Source organism: Balearica regulorum, chromosome 2 (assembly GCF_011004875.1).
Source record: "Balearica regulorum gibbericeps isolate bBalReg1 chromosome 2, bBalReg1.pri, whole genome shotgun sequence".
Classification (NCBI taxonomy): Eukaryota; Metazoa; Chordata; class Aves; order Gruiformes; family Gruidae; genus Balearica; species Balearica regulorum.
The window spans coordinates 311,901-328,683 of record NC_046185.1 but is presented as its reverse complement, the minus strand read 5'-3'; the positions used below and the strand labels follow the sequence as shown (position 1 = coordinate 328,683).

Genomic DNA, 16,783 nt, shown 5'->3' with positions numbered 1-16,783 from the left:
CCAGTGATGCCAGGGCAGCCCCTGCCCGCCGGGATGGGTGCCCACCGCTCCTCCTGCCTGCGCTGCAGGCAGCGGGCTGCAGGCAGCACCGGCACGGCCAAGGCAGCACCGGTGCAGGCGGGATGCGGCCGGAGCCCCTCAGGGATGTGATGGCGGCCGAGCCCCGAGCCCATCACCCCTCGCCCGTCACCCCGAGTCCGTCACCCCTCGCCGTCACCCCGAGTCCATCACCCCTCGCCCATCACCCCGAGTCCGTCACCCCGAGCCCGTCACCCCGAGCCCCTCGCCCGTCACCCGTGGGCGCGGGGGGCCGGGGGGTACCGTGCCCCCCCGGTACCTTTGAGGGAGATGATCTCGTGGTGGATGGAGCGGGACGCCTCCATGGCCGCCCCCGCCGCTCCCGCCGCTCCCGCCCGGTCCCGATCGATCCCGCAGCTCCGGGGCGGCCCCGCCCCCCGCCCCGCCCCCCCCGCCGCTGCGGCACCGCGCCCGCCCCCCCGCACCGCCCCCCCCCCATCGACCGGCCCCGGCCCCGCACCGCCCCCCGCACCGCCCCCCCCGCCCGCACCTGCTGGGGACCGGCCCCGCAGCCCCGACCCCCCCGCACGGCACGGCACGGCACGGCCCGGCCCCCCAGTACAGCACAGCCCCTCCCGCCGCACAGCCCCCCTCCATCCGCACAGACCCCCCGGACAGCCCCCCCAGCAGCACAGCCCCCCGCGTGCACAACCCCCCATCCCCATCCAATACAGACCCCCCCACCCTGCCCACAGCCCCCCCATCCCCTGCTGCTCAGATCTGGCCCCCCAGCAGCACAGCCCCCCCATCCCCACCCAGCACAGCCCCCCTGGGTTCAGCACAGCCCCCCCATCCCCACCCAGCACAGCCCCCCTGGGTTCAGCACAGCCCCCCCATCCCCACCCAGCACAGCCCCCCTGGGTTCAGCACAGCCCCCCGATCAGCACAGCCCCCCCATTCTCACCCCACCAGCACAGCCCCCCCATGCCCAGCCCGCCCCCCCAGCCCTGGCCTGGCGCAGCCTTGGCAGTGGAGCCCATCACCATGGCATCGGGCCTAAGAGCCAGCTCTGCCTGTGCTGGCAGCAGGACAAGGGACAAAGAGGGGAGAGAGAGAGTGGACACCCCCCCACGCACCCCCACTGAGGACGCCTGTCCTTGGCGGGGGGACAGGGGAGAGGGGACGCCTGTCCTTGGGGGGACGACGACAGGGGACGCCTGTCCTTGGGGGGGCGGGGGTGAGAGGGGACATCTCTCCTGAGGGTGGGACAGCCTGACCCCCGCACGGACATGGGTCCAGGTCCCCCTGCAGCACCCCCCCAGCATCCCCCCCCCCAGCATCCCCCCACCCCCCAGCATCCCCCCCCCTCAGCACCCCCCCAGCATCACCCCCCAAACATCCCCCCCCCCAGCACCCCCCCCAGCTCAGTTCAATCCCGGCCACAGCTGGGGGGGGCAGAGCCCCCCTTGTGTCCAAAGGGCCCCTCCAGCCCCCCCGGGCACCCCGCTCCTCCTGCCATCCCTGACACCGCCGCTCTGCCCCGGCCGCTCGGCGGTGGCAGTGGGGGGCTGGCTGGTGGCCCCCCGGCACGGTGCCAGCGCCAAGCCCCGGCCTCCCGGCTCCGCGTGGCCGCGCCAGCCCTGGGCCCTGCCGGGAACTGCCGCCGCCTCGCCGCACTGCGGCCAGCCCCGGCCGCCGGCCAGCCGGGCCCGAGCCCCGCTGCTGCCGGGAGGGACCCCCGGTTCTGCCCCGGCACACCCGGCTACCCCACAGGGCTGTCCCCGCAGCCGGGGGGCCAGGGGGTCTCGGGGGGCTGGGGGGCTGGCTGCCCCCAACATGGGTGACGGACGCCAGATGGAGCCGGCCCGGGAGCACCGCACCGAACCCGGCTGGAAAGCCCCGGGTGACGGCGGTGGCGGCGGCAGCGGCGGCGGTGCTGGCCCCCGGCCAGGTTTCAGTTCCCGCCAGGCGCGCTCCCGGCACTGCGCAGCGATAACGTCTCTAATCGGGAAACCACGAGGCGGCCCGGCAAACGTCTGCCAGCCCGGCCACGGCAGCCAGCTGCCGCCCGCCTCGCCCAGGGATGCCGGCACCTGGCACCCCCCAGCACCCTGCCCTGCTGCCGGGGCCGCCACCGGCCCTGCCAGCCCCTGGCCCCCCGCTGCCCGCCCCATGGATGGCGGCCGGACATCCCGCGGTGGAGCTCTCCCCATGATGGCCGCCTCCCGCTCCTGCTCTGCGCCGGGCAGACACCGGTGCAGCACAATGCCCGCCACAACCCGTTCACCGCGGCAGCTAAGGCCCCCGCTTGCCCTGGTCCATCCTGCCACCGACGCGCGGCAGCTCGTCCCCTCACCCGGCCACCGCCAGCCCCCGCCGCGGCAGGACGCCGATGCCCCGTGCTGCCGGCACAGACCATGTCCCCCTGGCACAGCCCCTGGCAAAGCCCCTGTTGCCGGGCCTTGGCACCGGCCAGCCCCCGGCAGAGCGGCACAGGATCCCGCAGGGCTCCAGAGACTCGGAGCCGGCACGTGCCAGTGGCACCGGCCCAGGCGCAGCCGACAGGTACTGGCTGCTCCCATGGGCTCCCTGCCAACCGTGTCCTCTCCGCAGTGGCATCACCGTGTTTTGCAGAGCCCCGAGGCTGGGTTGATGCTTCCCGGCTTACCCGGCTCAGCCCCGGCATTGCCCATCCCTTCCCGGCAGAACTCAAGCCTGCGGTCACCTGCAACCCGCCGGGCCATGGCTGCGGCGCTGCTGCCGGAGCCCCACGCGTGTCCCCTTTCCCGCGCGTCCCCTTCCCCGCCGGCAGACCCTGGCGCAACCAGCCAGGACCTTCCTCTGCCTCTGAGCCTGCCCAAACCTGGCACCAGCGGCTGCACCGGGCTGTGCACCCCCAGCCCCGGCGGCACCGCAGCCAGACACCCGACCCTGCCCTGCCGGGCCATGGCACCAAACCTGCCGGCCCCCCGTGCCCCGGCACTGCCGGCCCCCAGGGAGGCCCAGCTGGGCAGAGCCGTGCGCGGGTGAGCAGGGACCGTATGTTGCCCCCAAGGCCCCGGCACGTGCTTGGTGCTGCCGGCTGAGCCGCACTGACCCATCCTGTGGTGCCCCGGCCCCACCGAGGGAGGCCGCTCCCCAAACCACATGCCATCCCCGGCAGTGGCACCCGGCGCTTCATGGGGCCCTGCCAGGCTCAGATGGGCCAAGCTCCCTCCGGCACCCGCCGGCAGCACCGAGCGTGCGGTGGTCCCTCGGCCAGTGGACAGCCCGGCCTGTGGCGGCACAGCCTGGCACGGGGGCTCCCGCTGCCCGTCCTGCCCGGCGGGGGGGTCCCGGCCTGGCAGGGCCAGCACACGCGCCCTCGTGCCCCAGGACACCGCGGTGGGAGCAGCAGGGACCACCCGGCACGGGGGCTGCGTCCAGGCTGTGACGGCGCACACGCACGCACACACACACGTGTGCATGCACACGCACACGCACCCATCCGCAGCACCGTGGCACCAAACCAGAGCTCACCTGGCCCTGCCACCCCCAACGCGGCTGCTCGTGGCACAGCCGGCTCAGCCCCGGGGCTCGGGCGCTGGTGGCACCGGGCACCCGAGGACCAGTTGCACTGGGGGGGGGGGGCTGTCCCACCCACGGGCCCCCCGGGGAACCCCCACAAGGGTGAGAGGCTCCCGGCGCCCGGGGCAGCTCTGGCCACGCAAGGGCAGAGCGCAGGCAGAGTGTAGGCAGGGTGCAGGCAGAGCGCAGGCAGAGCGCAGGCAGCTCTCGCTCCCCTTGTAAGGGCATGGCTGCGGGAGGCTGCCGGCCCCACGCGGAGCCACCCTGTGCCCCCCCCGGCCACGTGCCGGCCCCGCCGCCCGGGGGGCACCGCAGAAACCGGGGGGAGCCGCAGAGCTGCCAAGGTGCCGATGTCACCGCCGAGCGCCGGCGTCCATGTCCCGAGATGCCGACGCCACCGATGCCACCGCCGGGCACCGGTGCCCGTGCCCTGTCCCCCGCACCCCTCGGGGGCTGCCGGTTGCCCCCCGCACCCCGTGCCAGGCTGGCCCAGCTGCCCGTGGCTGCCGGCTCCTGCCCGTCCCCGCTCGCCCCCAGCTGCAGCCCCGTGCCCCCCGGGTGGCACCCCCTGTCCCCAGCCCACCGAGCGGGACCCCCACCCCGGCACGCTGCCCCGAGTGCCACAGCCCCCTGCCCGCCCGCACCGAGAGCCCGGCACGGGCACCGACACGGGGGGGGGGGAACAGACACAGTGGCCGGGAGCCCCCCGTGGGGGGGGACATCGGGGGGGTCCCCACAGCCCGGTGCCGGGACGTGTCCCCTGGCGGGTGCCGAGCTGGGTGCTGGCGGGGTCCCGCACCACCCGCCGTGCCCTATTATGGGAATGAGCCGCCCAGCTCTGCCCGGCGGCCCCCCACGCCGGCGGCCCCCCCGCGTGTCCGTGTGCCCCCCATCGCGGACCCCGCGTGGGGCAGGGCGGGGGGGGGGGGCCGGTACCTTTGTATCGCTCCCGCACGTCCTCGTAGGCCTGGATGAAGTCCTGCTCGTCGGGGTTGGGGGGCAGGCGCCCCAGCTCGTAGGTGGCCATGGGGGGGCCGGGGGGGGCCGGGGGTGCTGGCGGGGCCGCTGTCCGGAGCGTCCGGCCGCTGCGCAGCCCCCACAGCCCGGCCCGGCTCGGCTCGGACACGGACACGGGACACGGGACACGGCGGGACGTCCCAGCCCGCCCAGCCCTTAAAGGAACCGCCGGACACCGCCCCGACACCCGCCGGGACCGCCCGCCACGGCACGGCCCCCCCGCGGGCACGGCACCCCACGGGGCACGGCACCCCACGGGGCACAGCATCCCACGGGGCATGGCCACCCCCCCGCAGGCACAACATCCCACGGGGCACAGTCCCTCCGTGGGGCACAGCACCCCACGGGGCACAGCATCCCACAGTGCACGGTCACCCCCCTCACAGGCACAGCACCCCACGGGGCACGGCCACCCTCCCACAGGCACGGCACCCCACGGGGCACGGCCACCCCCCCACAGGCACGGCACCCCACGGGGCACAGCACCCCACAGGGCACGGCACCCCACGGCACACGGCCACCCCCACGGGGCAGGCGGGAGCCCCCCACGCCCCCCAGACAGGTCAAAGGGTGGCCCCGGGGGGGGGAAGCACCAGCCCCGGCCATGGGGCACCCGTGTGTGCCCTGCGAGCACGGCGAGGGGGGTGACGAGGGACGGGGGGGGCAGGTGATGGGGACCCCAGCGGGGGGCTGGGGGGGCAGGTGACGAGGGACGGGACGGGGGGTGCCGGATATGACCCCCAGCAGGCACGGGACCCCCCCCGGCTCCCACCCTGTCGTGCCCACCCACCGCCCCCTCCCCACGGATGGGGAGATGGCCCCCGGAGCCACCGTGTCCCCCCGCCCCGGCAGACGGGGCCCTTCGGCCGGGGGGGCCGGGACGTGGGGGGCCGCCCGCCCCCGGCTGCCGGCACCGTGACACCAGGGGTATTTTTAAAGCTCCTTCTCCGAAACCGGCCTCAGCTGCCGCCGTCCCAAACCCACCCGGGCACCGCGCGGCACCGCTGCGGACACCCACGGCCCCGCTCCGGCGGGAGAGCTGCCCCCCCCCCGGGGTCCCGTCCGAGCCGTGGGGCTGACCCCCAGCCCTGCTGCCCCACGGCACGGCACGGCACGGCCCTGGGACAGCCGGGGCCAGGGACACCGGCCGCAGCGGGACGGAGCCTCGTCAGCCCTAAATATAGAGGGAGGCCCAAAGGCCCGAAACCCAATCGCAGCCGCGGCTGCCGGCACAGAAATAGCCCGCGGTGCTGGGCGCTGCTGGGGGGGCACTGGGTGCTGGGCGGGGGGGCACTGGGCGCTTTATGGGGGCACGCTGGGTGCCCCATGGGGAGACGCTGGGTGCCGTACTGGGGGGATATACTGCATGCTGTACTGGGACACACTGGGTGCAGTGCGGGGACACGCTGGGTGCTGTATGGGGACATAGCGGGTGCTGTAAAAGGATGCAGTGGGTGCTGTGCAGGGAAATGCTGGGTGCTGTGCAGGGACACACCGGGTGCTGTACTGGGACACACTGGGTGCTGTACTGGGACACGCCGGGTGCTGTGCAGGGAAATGCTGGGTGCTGTGCAGGGACACACCAGGTGCTGTGCAGGGACACACTGGGTGCTGTACTGGGACACGCTGGGTGCTGTGCAGGGACACGCCGGGTGCTGTACTGGGACACGCCGGGTGCTGTATGGGGGCACACCGGGTGCTGTGCAGGGACACGCTGGGTGCTGTACTGGGACACGCCGGGTGCTGTGCAGGGACATGCCGGGTGCTGTGCAGGGACACACCGGGTGCTGTACTGGGACACGCCGGGTGCTGTGCAGGGACACGCCGGGTGCTGTGCAGGGACACGCTGGGTGCTGTACTGGGACACGCTGGGTGCTGTACATGGGCATGCCGGGTGCTGTGCGGGGACACACTGGGTGCTGTATGGGGGCACACCGGGTGCTGTGCGGGGACACACCGGGTGCTGTATACGGGCACACGGGGTGCTGTGCAGGGACACACCGGGTGCTGTGTGGGGACACGCTGGGTGCTGTACATGGGCACACGGGGTGCTCAGCCCTTGCAGCGGCAGCCGGCTCGACCCCCGCCCCACACCATGGCACGAGGGGGTGCCACGGCCCCCGGCCAGCCGGCACGCGGCCACCCCACGCCCTCGGCGGGCACTGGCACCCCCGGCGCGTGCCAGGGGACACCCTCCCGTGTGGGGGGTAGCCGGGCTCCAGGGCCAGAGGCGTGAGTGCACTCGCACACGCGTGTGCACATGCAGCCCCCGCGCGCACCCCCCACCCCACACGCACTCGGTCGTGCCGGCAGCACCGCCCTGCCCTGCCCCTGCGCCCCACGTGTACCCCCCTCGCCCCACACGTACTCGCAGCCCCACGGCCGGCCCCCCCACCGCAGGCGCCCCACCCCGTGACTCAGCACCGCGGTGTCACCGGGCCAGGCTGCGCCGGATGCCACCACCGCTCCCACGCCGTCCCCACGCACCCCACAGCCCCCGCGGGGCCCTGGCCCTCCGACCCCGCTGCCCCCCGGCCCCGGGACCCTCCAGACCCCCAACGTCCTCGAGCAGAGACCCACAGACCCCCAGTCCTGTGCCCTGGCAGGGGTGGGACCCCAGGGTCCCCCCAGGAGGGGACAGCAGGGACCCCCTCAGCAGCTGGGACCCCCACCAAGCTGGACTGTGGGGACCCCATCACCACAGGGGTCCCAGGGACCCCGCAGCAGCAGGGACCCCATCCCCAGCAGGGACCCCAGGGGCCGTGGGGACCCCCACCAGGCTGGGCCCCCCGGTCCCCACTGCTGGGCCGTGGGGGGGACGGAGGGACAGGGCAGCCGGGCAGGGGCCCGTGTCCCCCCGCCCCAAACCCCGCGGGGGGCTGTAGGTCCTGGCTGCCCCCCGGGGAAAATGGCGCTGTGGGGCTCAACCGCGCCGGCCGGAGGGACGCAGGTGCTGCAGGGCCGGGGGGGCCCCCCCCAGCTCGGGGCCGCGGTGCTAAATCGGGGCGAAGACGGGTGGTGGAAACAATCCTGGCCATAGCGGGGAGGGGCACGGCACCGCGCGGCACGGCCAGACCGGGGCCCGCGCCAGGCAGGGGGGCGGGGGCACACGGCTCCCCCAAACCCCACTGCTGGGGACACGGGGCTGCGGGGGGCACGGCCCCCACCGAGGGCGCGGGGCAGGAGTGGGGGCCCCGGCACTGGGCACAGAGGGGGACGCGGTGCCCACACCGGTGGGCACGGGGGGGGACACGGAGCTCCACCGGCAAGGGCACGGGCAGGGGGTGGGGAGGCAGGACCCCAAACCAAGGATGTGGGGCACCCCCCACACGGGGGCTGGGATGGGTCCATGAGTGCCCCCATGGGGGCTGCGCTGCAGACTGCTGTCCCGGGGGTGTCCTGGGGGTATCCCAGGGTGTCCCCAGGGTGTCCAAAGGGTGTCCCAAGGGTGTCCCCAGGGTGTCCCAAGGGTGTCCTGGGGGTGTCCCAGGGTGTCCCCAGGGTGTCCCGGGGGTGTCCCAGGGGGTGTCCCTGGGGGTGTCCTGGGGGTGTCCTGGGGGTGTCCCGGGGGTGTCCCGGGGGTGTCCCCAGGGTGTCCCAGGGGTGTCCCCAGGGTGTCCCCAGGGGTGTCCCCAGGGGTGTCCCCAGGGTGTCCCAAGGGTGTCCCAAGGGTGTCCTGGGGGTGTCCCAGGGTGTCCTAAGGGTGTCCCAAGGGTGTCCTGGGGGTGTCCCAGGGTGTCCCCAGGGTGTCCCGGGGGTGTCCCGGGGGTGTCCCAGGGGTGTCCCAGGGGTGTCCCCAGGGGGTGTCTCCATGGCCCCGTGGGACCCCCAGCAGCAGAGCCGAGGCATTGAGGGCCCGCGTGGGTCTGCCCCACCCGGACAGTGGGGCACCATATTTAGAAACATATCTTCATATTTTATTACTTTTTTTTTTTTCCCCTTGTCATGGAAAAGGTGTCCGGATCCTTCCCTTGCTACGCTGCTGCTGGACTGTAGAATTTCACCGAATTTGCTGTACACGCAGGTAAAACCGAAAGCTTTAGAAATTTAAAAATTAACTTTCTCACGTTAAATTAATCTTTTCTATAAATTCCTGAAACGTTTGCAAATGGTTCCTGTGGAGCGCTGCTTTGTGCCGGGCAGAGCTGCTGCTGACCGTGCTCCCCCCACGAACGCGGGATTCGAACTCCCCCGCGGTGGGGCACAGAGAGGAGCTCCATGGCCCCCCCACGACCCCTCGGCAGACGAGACCCCCCCAGCCCCGGTGCCGGCGGAGACCCCCGGGCCTCTCGGCCACCCCTGCGGCACCGACCACTCGGCCACGAGAGCCCCCAGCCCCGCGTGCCCCCGCAGCCAGACCCGCACCCCGGCACGGCGCAGCCGGATCTGCGCCCACCCGACCGCAGAGCCGCGTCCTGCCCCGGCACTGGCCCTGCGTGGGGACACTGCGGGTGCCCATTGCCGACGGACACCTGCGGCGTGGCACGACGTGGCACGGCACAGCATCCCCCGGGGCAGCACCACTGTCCCGACCCCGGCACAGCTCCCAGCCGCGGTGTCACCAGGGGCTCCCGGTCACGGCTGCACCCCCATGGCACTGCCCCCCCGGCCACCCCACGGCATCGCCCCACAGCTGCCCCGCAGCCCTCCGGACACCCCCGGCACAGCCAGACCACCGGGCCCCAGCGCCGGCCACACCAGCCCCTCGCTGGTGCTGCCCTGGGACCCCCCTGGCCCTGGGGGGCGTCACCTGCCCCTGCCCTCCCCAGGACCCCCACGAGGGCTGCGTGGGGCCACGGGCGCACACCAGACACATCTGCCCCCTCCCTGGCATCACCGTCCTGCCCCGGCACAGCCCTGGCCCCCCGGCACATGGACCCCCAGCACCCCCTCAGCCGGACGCACTGCCCCGCGGCCGGGCACGGACACGACGGCGCACGGTCCCCGTGTCCCCAGGGATCCCCGGGTCCCCCCCGGCAGCTGGGCGGCCACGGGGGCTGCCGGAGCAGAGCCCACCACGACGGCTCCCGGCTCGCAGGGACACCCTCCCCGCCACATCCTAAACTGTCTCCCCCCGGCACACGAGACCCCCGGCGCGGTGCCGGACGCCAGCCCTACCTGCGATCCTGATGACGGCCCTCTCGGCGGGGTCCAGCACCGTTCCGTTGCCGGCGGCCGCTTTGGTGCGCTTGGAGCGCTGGTGCTTGGCCAGGTTCCAGGGCAGCGTGTCCCCGGGGCCGGGGGAGCCGCTGCTGCCGCTCGAGCTCTCCTCCGCCATCCCCGCCGGCTCCCGGCACCCCGCCGACGTCGGCTCCTGCAGCAGAAGGACGGCGTCAGAGACCCCGGTACCCGCGGTGCCGCTTGCCAGCACCCGGCCCCTGCCCTGGCACCGCCGCTCCCAGCGCCGGCCTTCGGGCACTCCCCAACTGTCCCGGCTCACACCTGCCACCCGGTTCCCACCACAGCCGGCAGCGCCTGCGGCACCTGCGCCGCACCCAGCCCCGCGGCAGCACCAAGGGGCCCCAGGAGGCACCGCGAGCCCCACGGGACGGGCGCCCGGCCGAGACCTCGTGCACGCGACGCCCCGGGAAAGCGGGTCTGTGCCGGGGGTGCTGCGCTGAGCCGTGCCGGTCGACGCTGCCGAGGATTCGGTCCCCAAGGGGCTGCCATGGCGAAGGGGCATCAGCGGGCAGGGGATGGGCAGGGAGCTGCGGTGACGCCCGGGGAGGGGGACGCAAGCGGGGAGGAGGACGCACCGAGGACGGAACCGCGGCCCCGGCTGGGGCAGACGTGTGGGTCCCGCACTGGGAACGGCCGTGGGGGCACCGGGCACTTGCCCGTGGGACCCCCCACCGGTGACACCGCGACAGCCCGTCCCTGCGGCTCAGGGCAGGGTGCACGGCCAGACCGGCGTGACCAGAGCCACAGGGGACGAGGACGTGCCAGCATCCAGACCGCCAGAGATCCAGCAAGGTGCTGTGGGCCCGCCGGCTGGTTCGGCTCCGCGGCCAGGAGAGGCTGCCAGGGCCCGGCCGTGCCGGAGGCCCCGCGGTACCGATCCCAGCCCTGCACCAGGAGCGCTCCCGGGGGAGCGTGGTGGAGGTTGCCAAGTGAAACCGCACGTCAGAGCCGGCAGCGGTGCGGATGCCTCCGCCATCCCTCCTCCGCCATCCCTCCTCCGCGCACGGCGCCGCCAAGAGCCACCCGTGGTTACACCGGCTCGGCATATTTTTTCCCACTGGAAGCCTGCACCGCGCTGCGCCGGAAAGCGCCGGGCAGCGAGGCCGGGCCACCGCCACAGGGCCGGCCGTCCCAGGGTGCCGGGGGGGGCAGGGGACAGGGCCCGGCCGAGCCCCCCCCAGCCCGGCACCCACGCCGTGGCGTTTGCCGCTGCCGAGGCGCCATTTGCAGAAGCTCCAACCGCGGCAGATGCACCGGCCCCGGCTCTCCCAGGGGGCCCGTGCCGATGCATGGCAGCCCCGCGGCGCCCCGGCACAACGGTGTCGGCAGCGGGTGTCCCCCGGCCGCCCCACCGCAGCCCAACCAGGGTCCACGGCCAGCCCCACGACCCCCGGGCCCCCCTGCCAAGCACCTGCGCGTGGGGGGCAGGCGTGTGGGGCGAGCGTGGGGCACGTGCCTGTGCCGAGCCTGACTCACCGGCTCCGGCTCCCACGGCTCCCCGCAGCCCCCTGCCCGGCACACGCGCCTGCACCCCAGGCCTGGCGCACCCACGGCACCCCCAGCCTGAGCACCCCCCGCCCCGCGCGCTGCCCCCCCCCAGGGCCGCGCCGCCTCAGCACAGGCACGCAGCCCCCGAACACCCCCAGCACAGCCCCCTGCCCCACACCCCCTGTGCTGCACAGCCCCCCAGCCTGCACCCCCAGACCCCACGGCTCCTGCACCCAAACCCCCCCACACCCCCAGACCCCACGGCTCCTGCACCCAAACCCCCCTGCACCCCCACACCCCACGGCTCCTGCACCCCGACCCCCATCCTGCACCCCACAGACCCCACGGCTCCTGCACCCCAATCCCCCCCCCGCACCCCCAGACCCCACGGCTCCTGCAGCACAGCCCCCCCTCTGCACCCCCCAGACCCCACGGCTCCTGCACCCCAAACCCCCCCCCGCACCCCCAGACCCCACGGCTCCTGCACCCCGACCCCCCCATCCTGCACCCCCAGACCCCACGGCTCCTGCACCCCAACCCCCCCCTCACCGCAGCCCCCCCACTCCCCCCCGCAGCCCCGTCCCGCCGCGCCCACCCTGCGGCTCCCGGCAGGTCCCCGGCCCCACGCTGCGGGTCCGCCGCGCCTCTGCCCGCCGGGGGCCCACGCGGGACCGCGGCCACGCCGCCGCGGGTGGGGAGACCCACGCGTGGGCCGGTCCCTGCCGCCCTCCGGACTCACCGAGCGCCGCGCTGTCCGCCGGGACGCGCCGGGCGGGCATGACCGGGGGGGCTGCGGCCAGCGGCGGGGGGTCCTCCGGCACCGGGGGGCTCCTCCGGCACCGGGGGGCTCCTCCCGCTCCCGCTCCCGCTCCCGCAGCGGCGGGGCCCGGCAGGCGGGGGGGGGCGGGGCGGGGCGGGGCGGAGCGGGGGAGGGGGGGCGCCTATCTCACCTCCCCACCCGCACCCGCACCCACCCCCGGGGCCGCTGCACCCGGCGGGAGCGTTAACCCTCAGCCGTGCACCCAGCGTGGAAAGGGTTAACCCTGACCGGTGTACCCACTGCACCCGCTGCACCCGCTGCACTCACTGCACCCACTGCATCTGCTGCACCCAGCGTGGAAAGGGTTAACCCTGACCGGTGTACCCACTGCACCCGCTGCACCCGCTGCACTCACTGCACCCACTGCATCCGCTGCACCCAGCGTGGAAAGGGTTAACCCTGACCGGTGCACCCGCTGCACCCACTGCATCCGCTGCACCCACTGCACCCGCTGCACCCAGCGTGGAAAGGGTTAACCCTGACCGGTGTACCCACTGCACCCACTGCATCCGCTGCACCCAGCGTGGAAAGGGTTAACCCTGACCGCTGCACCCACTGGTGCACCCACTGCACCCACTGCACCCGCTGCACCCAGCGTGGAAAGGGTTAACCCTGACCGGTGCACCCACTGCACGCACTGCATCCGCCGCACCCGCTGCACCCAGCGTGGAAAGGGTTAACCCTGACTGCTGCACCCACTGCACCCACTGCACCCACTGCACTCACTGCACCCACTGCACCCACTGCACCCAGCATGGAAAGGGTTAACCCTGACCGGTGCTCCCACTGGTGCACCTGCTGCACCCACTGCACCCACTGCACCCACTGCACCCAGCATGGAAAGGGTTAACCCTGACCGGTGCTCCCACTGGTGCACCCGCTGCACCCGCTGCACCCACTGCACCCACTGCACCCACTGCACCCAGCGTGGAAAGGGTTAACCCTGACCGGTGCACCCGCTGCACCCACTGCACTCACTGCACCCACTGCACCCGCTGCACCCAGCGTGGAAAGGGTTAACCCTGACCGGTGCACCCACAGCTGCACCCAGTGACCCAGCACGGAAGGGGTTAACCCTGACCAGCACACCCAGTGCCCCCAGCAGCCAGAGGCCGACCCCCCCCAGTGCTCCCAGTGCGGCAGGGGTTAACCCCCCCAGTGCTCCCAGTGCCCGGTGCGGTAAGGGTTAACCCTGACCAGTACTCCCAGCAGGGTGAGGGCGAGGGTGCCCCCCCACCCCCAGGTGCAGGCAGGGTCCTGCCCAGCTCTGCCCGGCCCCGGGGGGGGGGGGGGTGTTTAACCCCTCCAGCACTGCCCGGGGCTGCACCCTGCCCCCCCCAGCCCCTCCCCACACAAAGCCCCGGGAGAGACCCCCAGGGTGCCCCTGGCCCCACAGCCCCCCCAGGCATCCCACAGCCCCACAGCCCCCCCAGGGTGCCCCCGGCCCCACAGCCCCCCCAGGCATCCCACAGCCCCCCAGCCCCCCCGGGGTGCCCCCGGCCCCACAGCCCCCCCAGGCATCCCACAGCCCCCCCGGGGTGCCCCCGGCCCCACAGCCCCCCCAGGCATCCCACAGCCCCACAGCCCCCCCGGGGTGCCCCCGGCCCCACAGCCCCCCCAGGCATCCCCATAGCCCCCCAGCCCCCCCAGGGTGCCCCTGGCCCCCCAGACCCCCCAGCCCCCCCAGGCATCCCCCCAGCCCCCATCCCCATAAACCCCCATCCCTACAGCTCCCCCCCCCAGCCCCCCTCCCTGTACCAGGCACCACCTGCCCTCACCGGCCATGCAGGCAGCAGCAGGCAGCAGCAGGCACGGCCCCTCGCCCGGCTGCTCCCCACCTGGGCAGCACCCACCAGCACGGCCCGGCCGGGACCCCCGGCTTTGGCCAAGGGCCGCCACGTGGTGCCGGGCACGAGCACCGGGAGCTGCCGGGTACGGACAGAGCGCGGGCAGGGGCACGGGCAGAGTGCGGGCAGCAGCCTCGCGAGGGGACCCCTGGGCCACGCCGGACCCCCGGGAGCTGCCTCGTGCCGGGGCCAGGGACGGCAGGAGGCCCCGGCCTTGCTGGCACCAGGGATACGCCAGGCCTTGTGCCAGTTACTGCGGCACCGGTGCCGCCTTCCACAGCCCGGGCACCGCCGGCACCCCCCCGCGCCCCCCCCAGCCCCGCAGCCCCTCCGCCTGCCGGCACCCCGTTACCCACACACTGCGATTGCCGCCGGGTCAGGCACCGTGCCGTGCCCTGCCCGCCGCGCCCGGGCACCCGCACCCGCTCCCAGTGCCACCACGGCGGCCGGTGCAGCACCGCGCGGCATCAGCCACCCTTCACATGACCCAGTTCCTCCCTGCCCGGCGCAGCCGCCCTCAGCTCCTGGCTTGTTTACGCCACCGTGGCACCGGCGCTGCTCAGCCGAGCGTCACCGGGAGACCGGGGACACCCTGCCTGGCGGGTGGCACCGCGGGGAGGCCCCGCCAGACCGACGGGCCCGGGGACGGTGATGCCAGATGGCGATGCCAGCCCGCGGCACGAGCGCAGTGGGGGTGCCAGCTCTGTCCCCCCCACCCTGCCCATCCCGGCCGCGGGCATGCCGCGGCAGGACCCCGGGGCGGCAGGAGGGTGCCGTGGCCCAGGCAGGCGTGCAGGCAGCGCGTTTGCCGGCCTCAGCGGGCGCGCGTGCTGATGCTGTCTGCCGCATCCAGAGACCACGTGAGCCGCCGCAGCGGAGGGATGACGCCAGGATCCCACGGCTCGCCCACCGCCCGGCCTCCGCACCCGCTCCCCGGCACAGGCCCCGGCCCAGCCACCCACACCCTGCCTGCCCGCCCGCCTCGCCTCCGCTGCCTGTCCTCCGGCTGCAGCCGCCGGCAGGGCCGGGCAGGCCAGAACGGCTCCGGCAGCGGGATGGAGCTCGGCTCCAGCCACCGGCGCTGCGGGAGGGGCCGGCGAGCCCCTGGCAGCCGGTGAGCCTGCCGGGAACCGGAGACGGTGCCAGGAACCGGAGACGGTGCCGGGTGCCACCGCAGCCGCGCAGGTCAGCAGCCGCCGCGGCCCCTGGGGCCGGAAGGCAGGCACGGGTGTGGATGCACGCACAGCGCAGGCACAAACACCAGCGTGCACACTGGGGTGAACACACAGGTATGCACACGTGCACGCTCACTCACCTGCCAAACGCACCCGCACCCCGGGGCTGCTCAGGGGCTCAGCACCCCCAGCCCTGACCCCCCCCGCTCCCATGGCAATGCCGGGAGGGACCGTCAGGGTGCCGGGGGGTGCTGGGGGTGCCGGGGGTGTTGGGGGGTGCAGGGGGTGCCAGGGGGTGCCCAGGGGCTCCACTCAGCCCCGTTCCTGTGCTGGGTCTCATCCTGCCGTCGCCGTGCCCCGACCAGCCCCGCTGCCGGCCCAGCACCCCACACACCCGTGTGCCCTGCGGCTGCGCCCACAGCTGCCAGCCACCCCACGGCGTCCTGCCCCACGGGCGGCACAGCTCTGCCCCACGGTGCCGGGGGAGGCCGGGCCACGGATGCTGTCCCTGCCGTGCCATCACACCGGCACGTTGGCCTCGTGCCTCCCGGTGCCTCCCGGTGCCTCCCAGCCACATCCAGCTGCCCAGCTGCGGCACAGCACGGCACAGCACCCATGCCAGCCCCACAGCACCACCGCATTGGGGCCGACGCACCAAACTAACACCGCAGACCCCGGCGCAGCCGGCACCCACAGTGGCCCCGCGGGGTGCAAGGACCCCCAGGGACCCCGGATCGCGGCAGCGTGATGTGGCAGCCGGCGGCATCAGGAGTGGGGTGGCTCGGGGGGTCCCCCTCCCAGCTCCACGGGGGTCCCTACCGTGGTGTGTGCCGCCGGTGTGCGCTGGCCTCCGACCTCCGCCGGCGCTGGGCTCGGCTTCGTGCCCCTCCTCCGGCCCCTCTGCAAGGCAAACACGGCGCCCCGTGAGCCCCCCGGCACGGGCACCCCCAGCCCCCGGCACCCCCCACCCACACCCTGCCTGCAGCCTGCCCGTGGCAGGATGCCTGCCTGCACACTGCCTGCAGCTGGTTGCCTGCCTGTGGCTGGGTGCCTGCCTGCAGCCTGCCTGCAGCTGGGTCCCTGCCTGCAGCCGGGTGTTGCCCGTGGCCGGGTGCCTGCCTGCAGCTGGGTGCCTGCCTGCAGCTGCCCGCAGCCGGCGCGTGCCCCGATGGGGCCGGCAGTCCTAGCCCCCCTCCACGTCCCATCTCGCTGCCTGCAGTACCGGGAAGGCAGCGCCGCTGCCCGGGGCTGCCGGTCCCTCCAGCAGGCAGGAGTCCGTGCTTGGCACAGCCGCCCTCGCCGCAATCATGTGTCGATCCCAGCACGGGAGCACCGAGCGACTCCCCTCGCCGGGAGCCCGGACAAAGGGCCCCTTTCAGCGCGGCGCTCAGCCCCACGGGCCCCGCGGGGCCAGGGACAAAGGTCCGGCACTCTTGGCACCGGCAGCACCGAGCCTTCCCCGCTCACGGCTGGCGGCTGGCGCGGCACCCGCAGGGCTGAGGGTAGCCCCGCGGAGGGGGTGGGCGTGCGGCATCACCGATGCGCCCCTTCTGCACCCCCCAGCACCGGGCACAGGGAGCTGCCAAGGTGCCGGCACGTCCCTCTCGGCTTTTACCTCCACGTCCGCCGGCGGCTTCGTGCTTCCCGGCAGCTTTCCCGAGGGAGCAGAG

The 16,783-nt window shown here is 74.5% G+C and overlaps 1 protein-coding gene across 12 annotated transcripts in view; it reads right to left on the bottom strand.

Annotated features, from left to right (window-relative positions):
- The window catches only part of PLEC (plectin), an 81,333-nt gene that overhangs the window by 48,892 nt on the left and 15,658 nt on the right, over nt 1-16,783 (bottom strand). For 4 of the 12 annotated variants that reach the window (XM_075743042.1, XM_075743043.1, XM_075743045.1 and 1 more), the window contains exons 1-3: nt 16,336-16,459; nt 15,933-16,013; nt 9,721-9,916 (exon numbers count right to left, since the gene is read on the bottom strand). In XM_075743042.1, the coding sequence (XP_075599157.1) occupies nt 9,721-9,916; nt 15,933-16,013; nt 16,336-16,422 (364 nt within the window). In that variant the 5' untranslated portion in view covers nt 16,423-16,459. The other 8 variants (XM_075743054.1, XM_075743057.1, XM_075743063.1 and 5 more) reach the window with 5 other exon arrangements.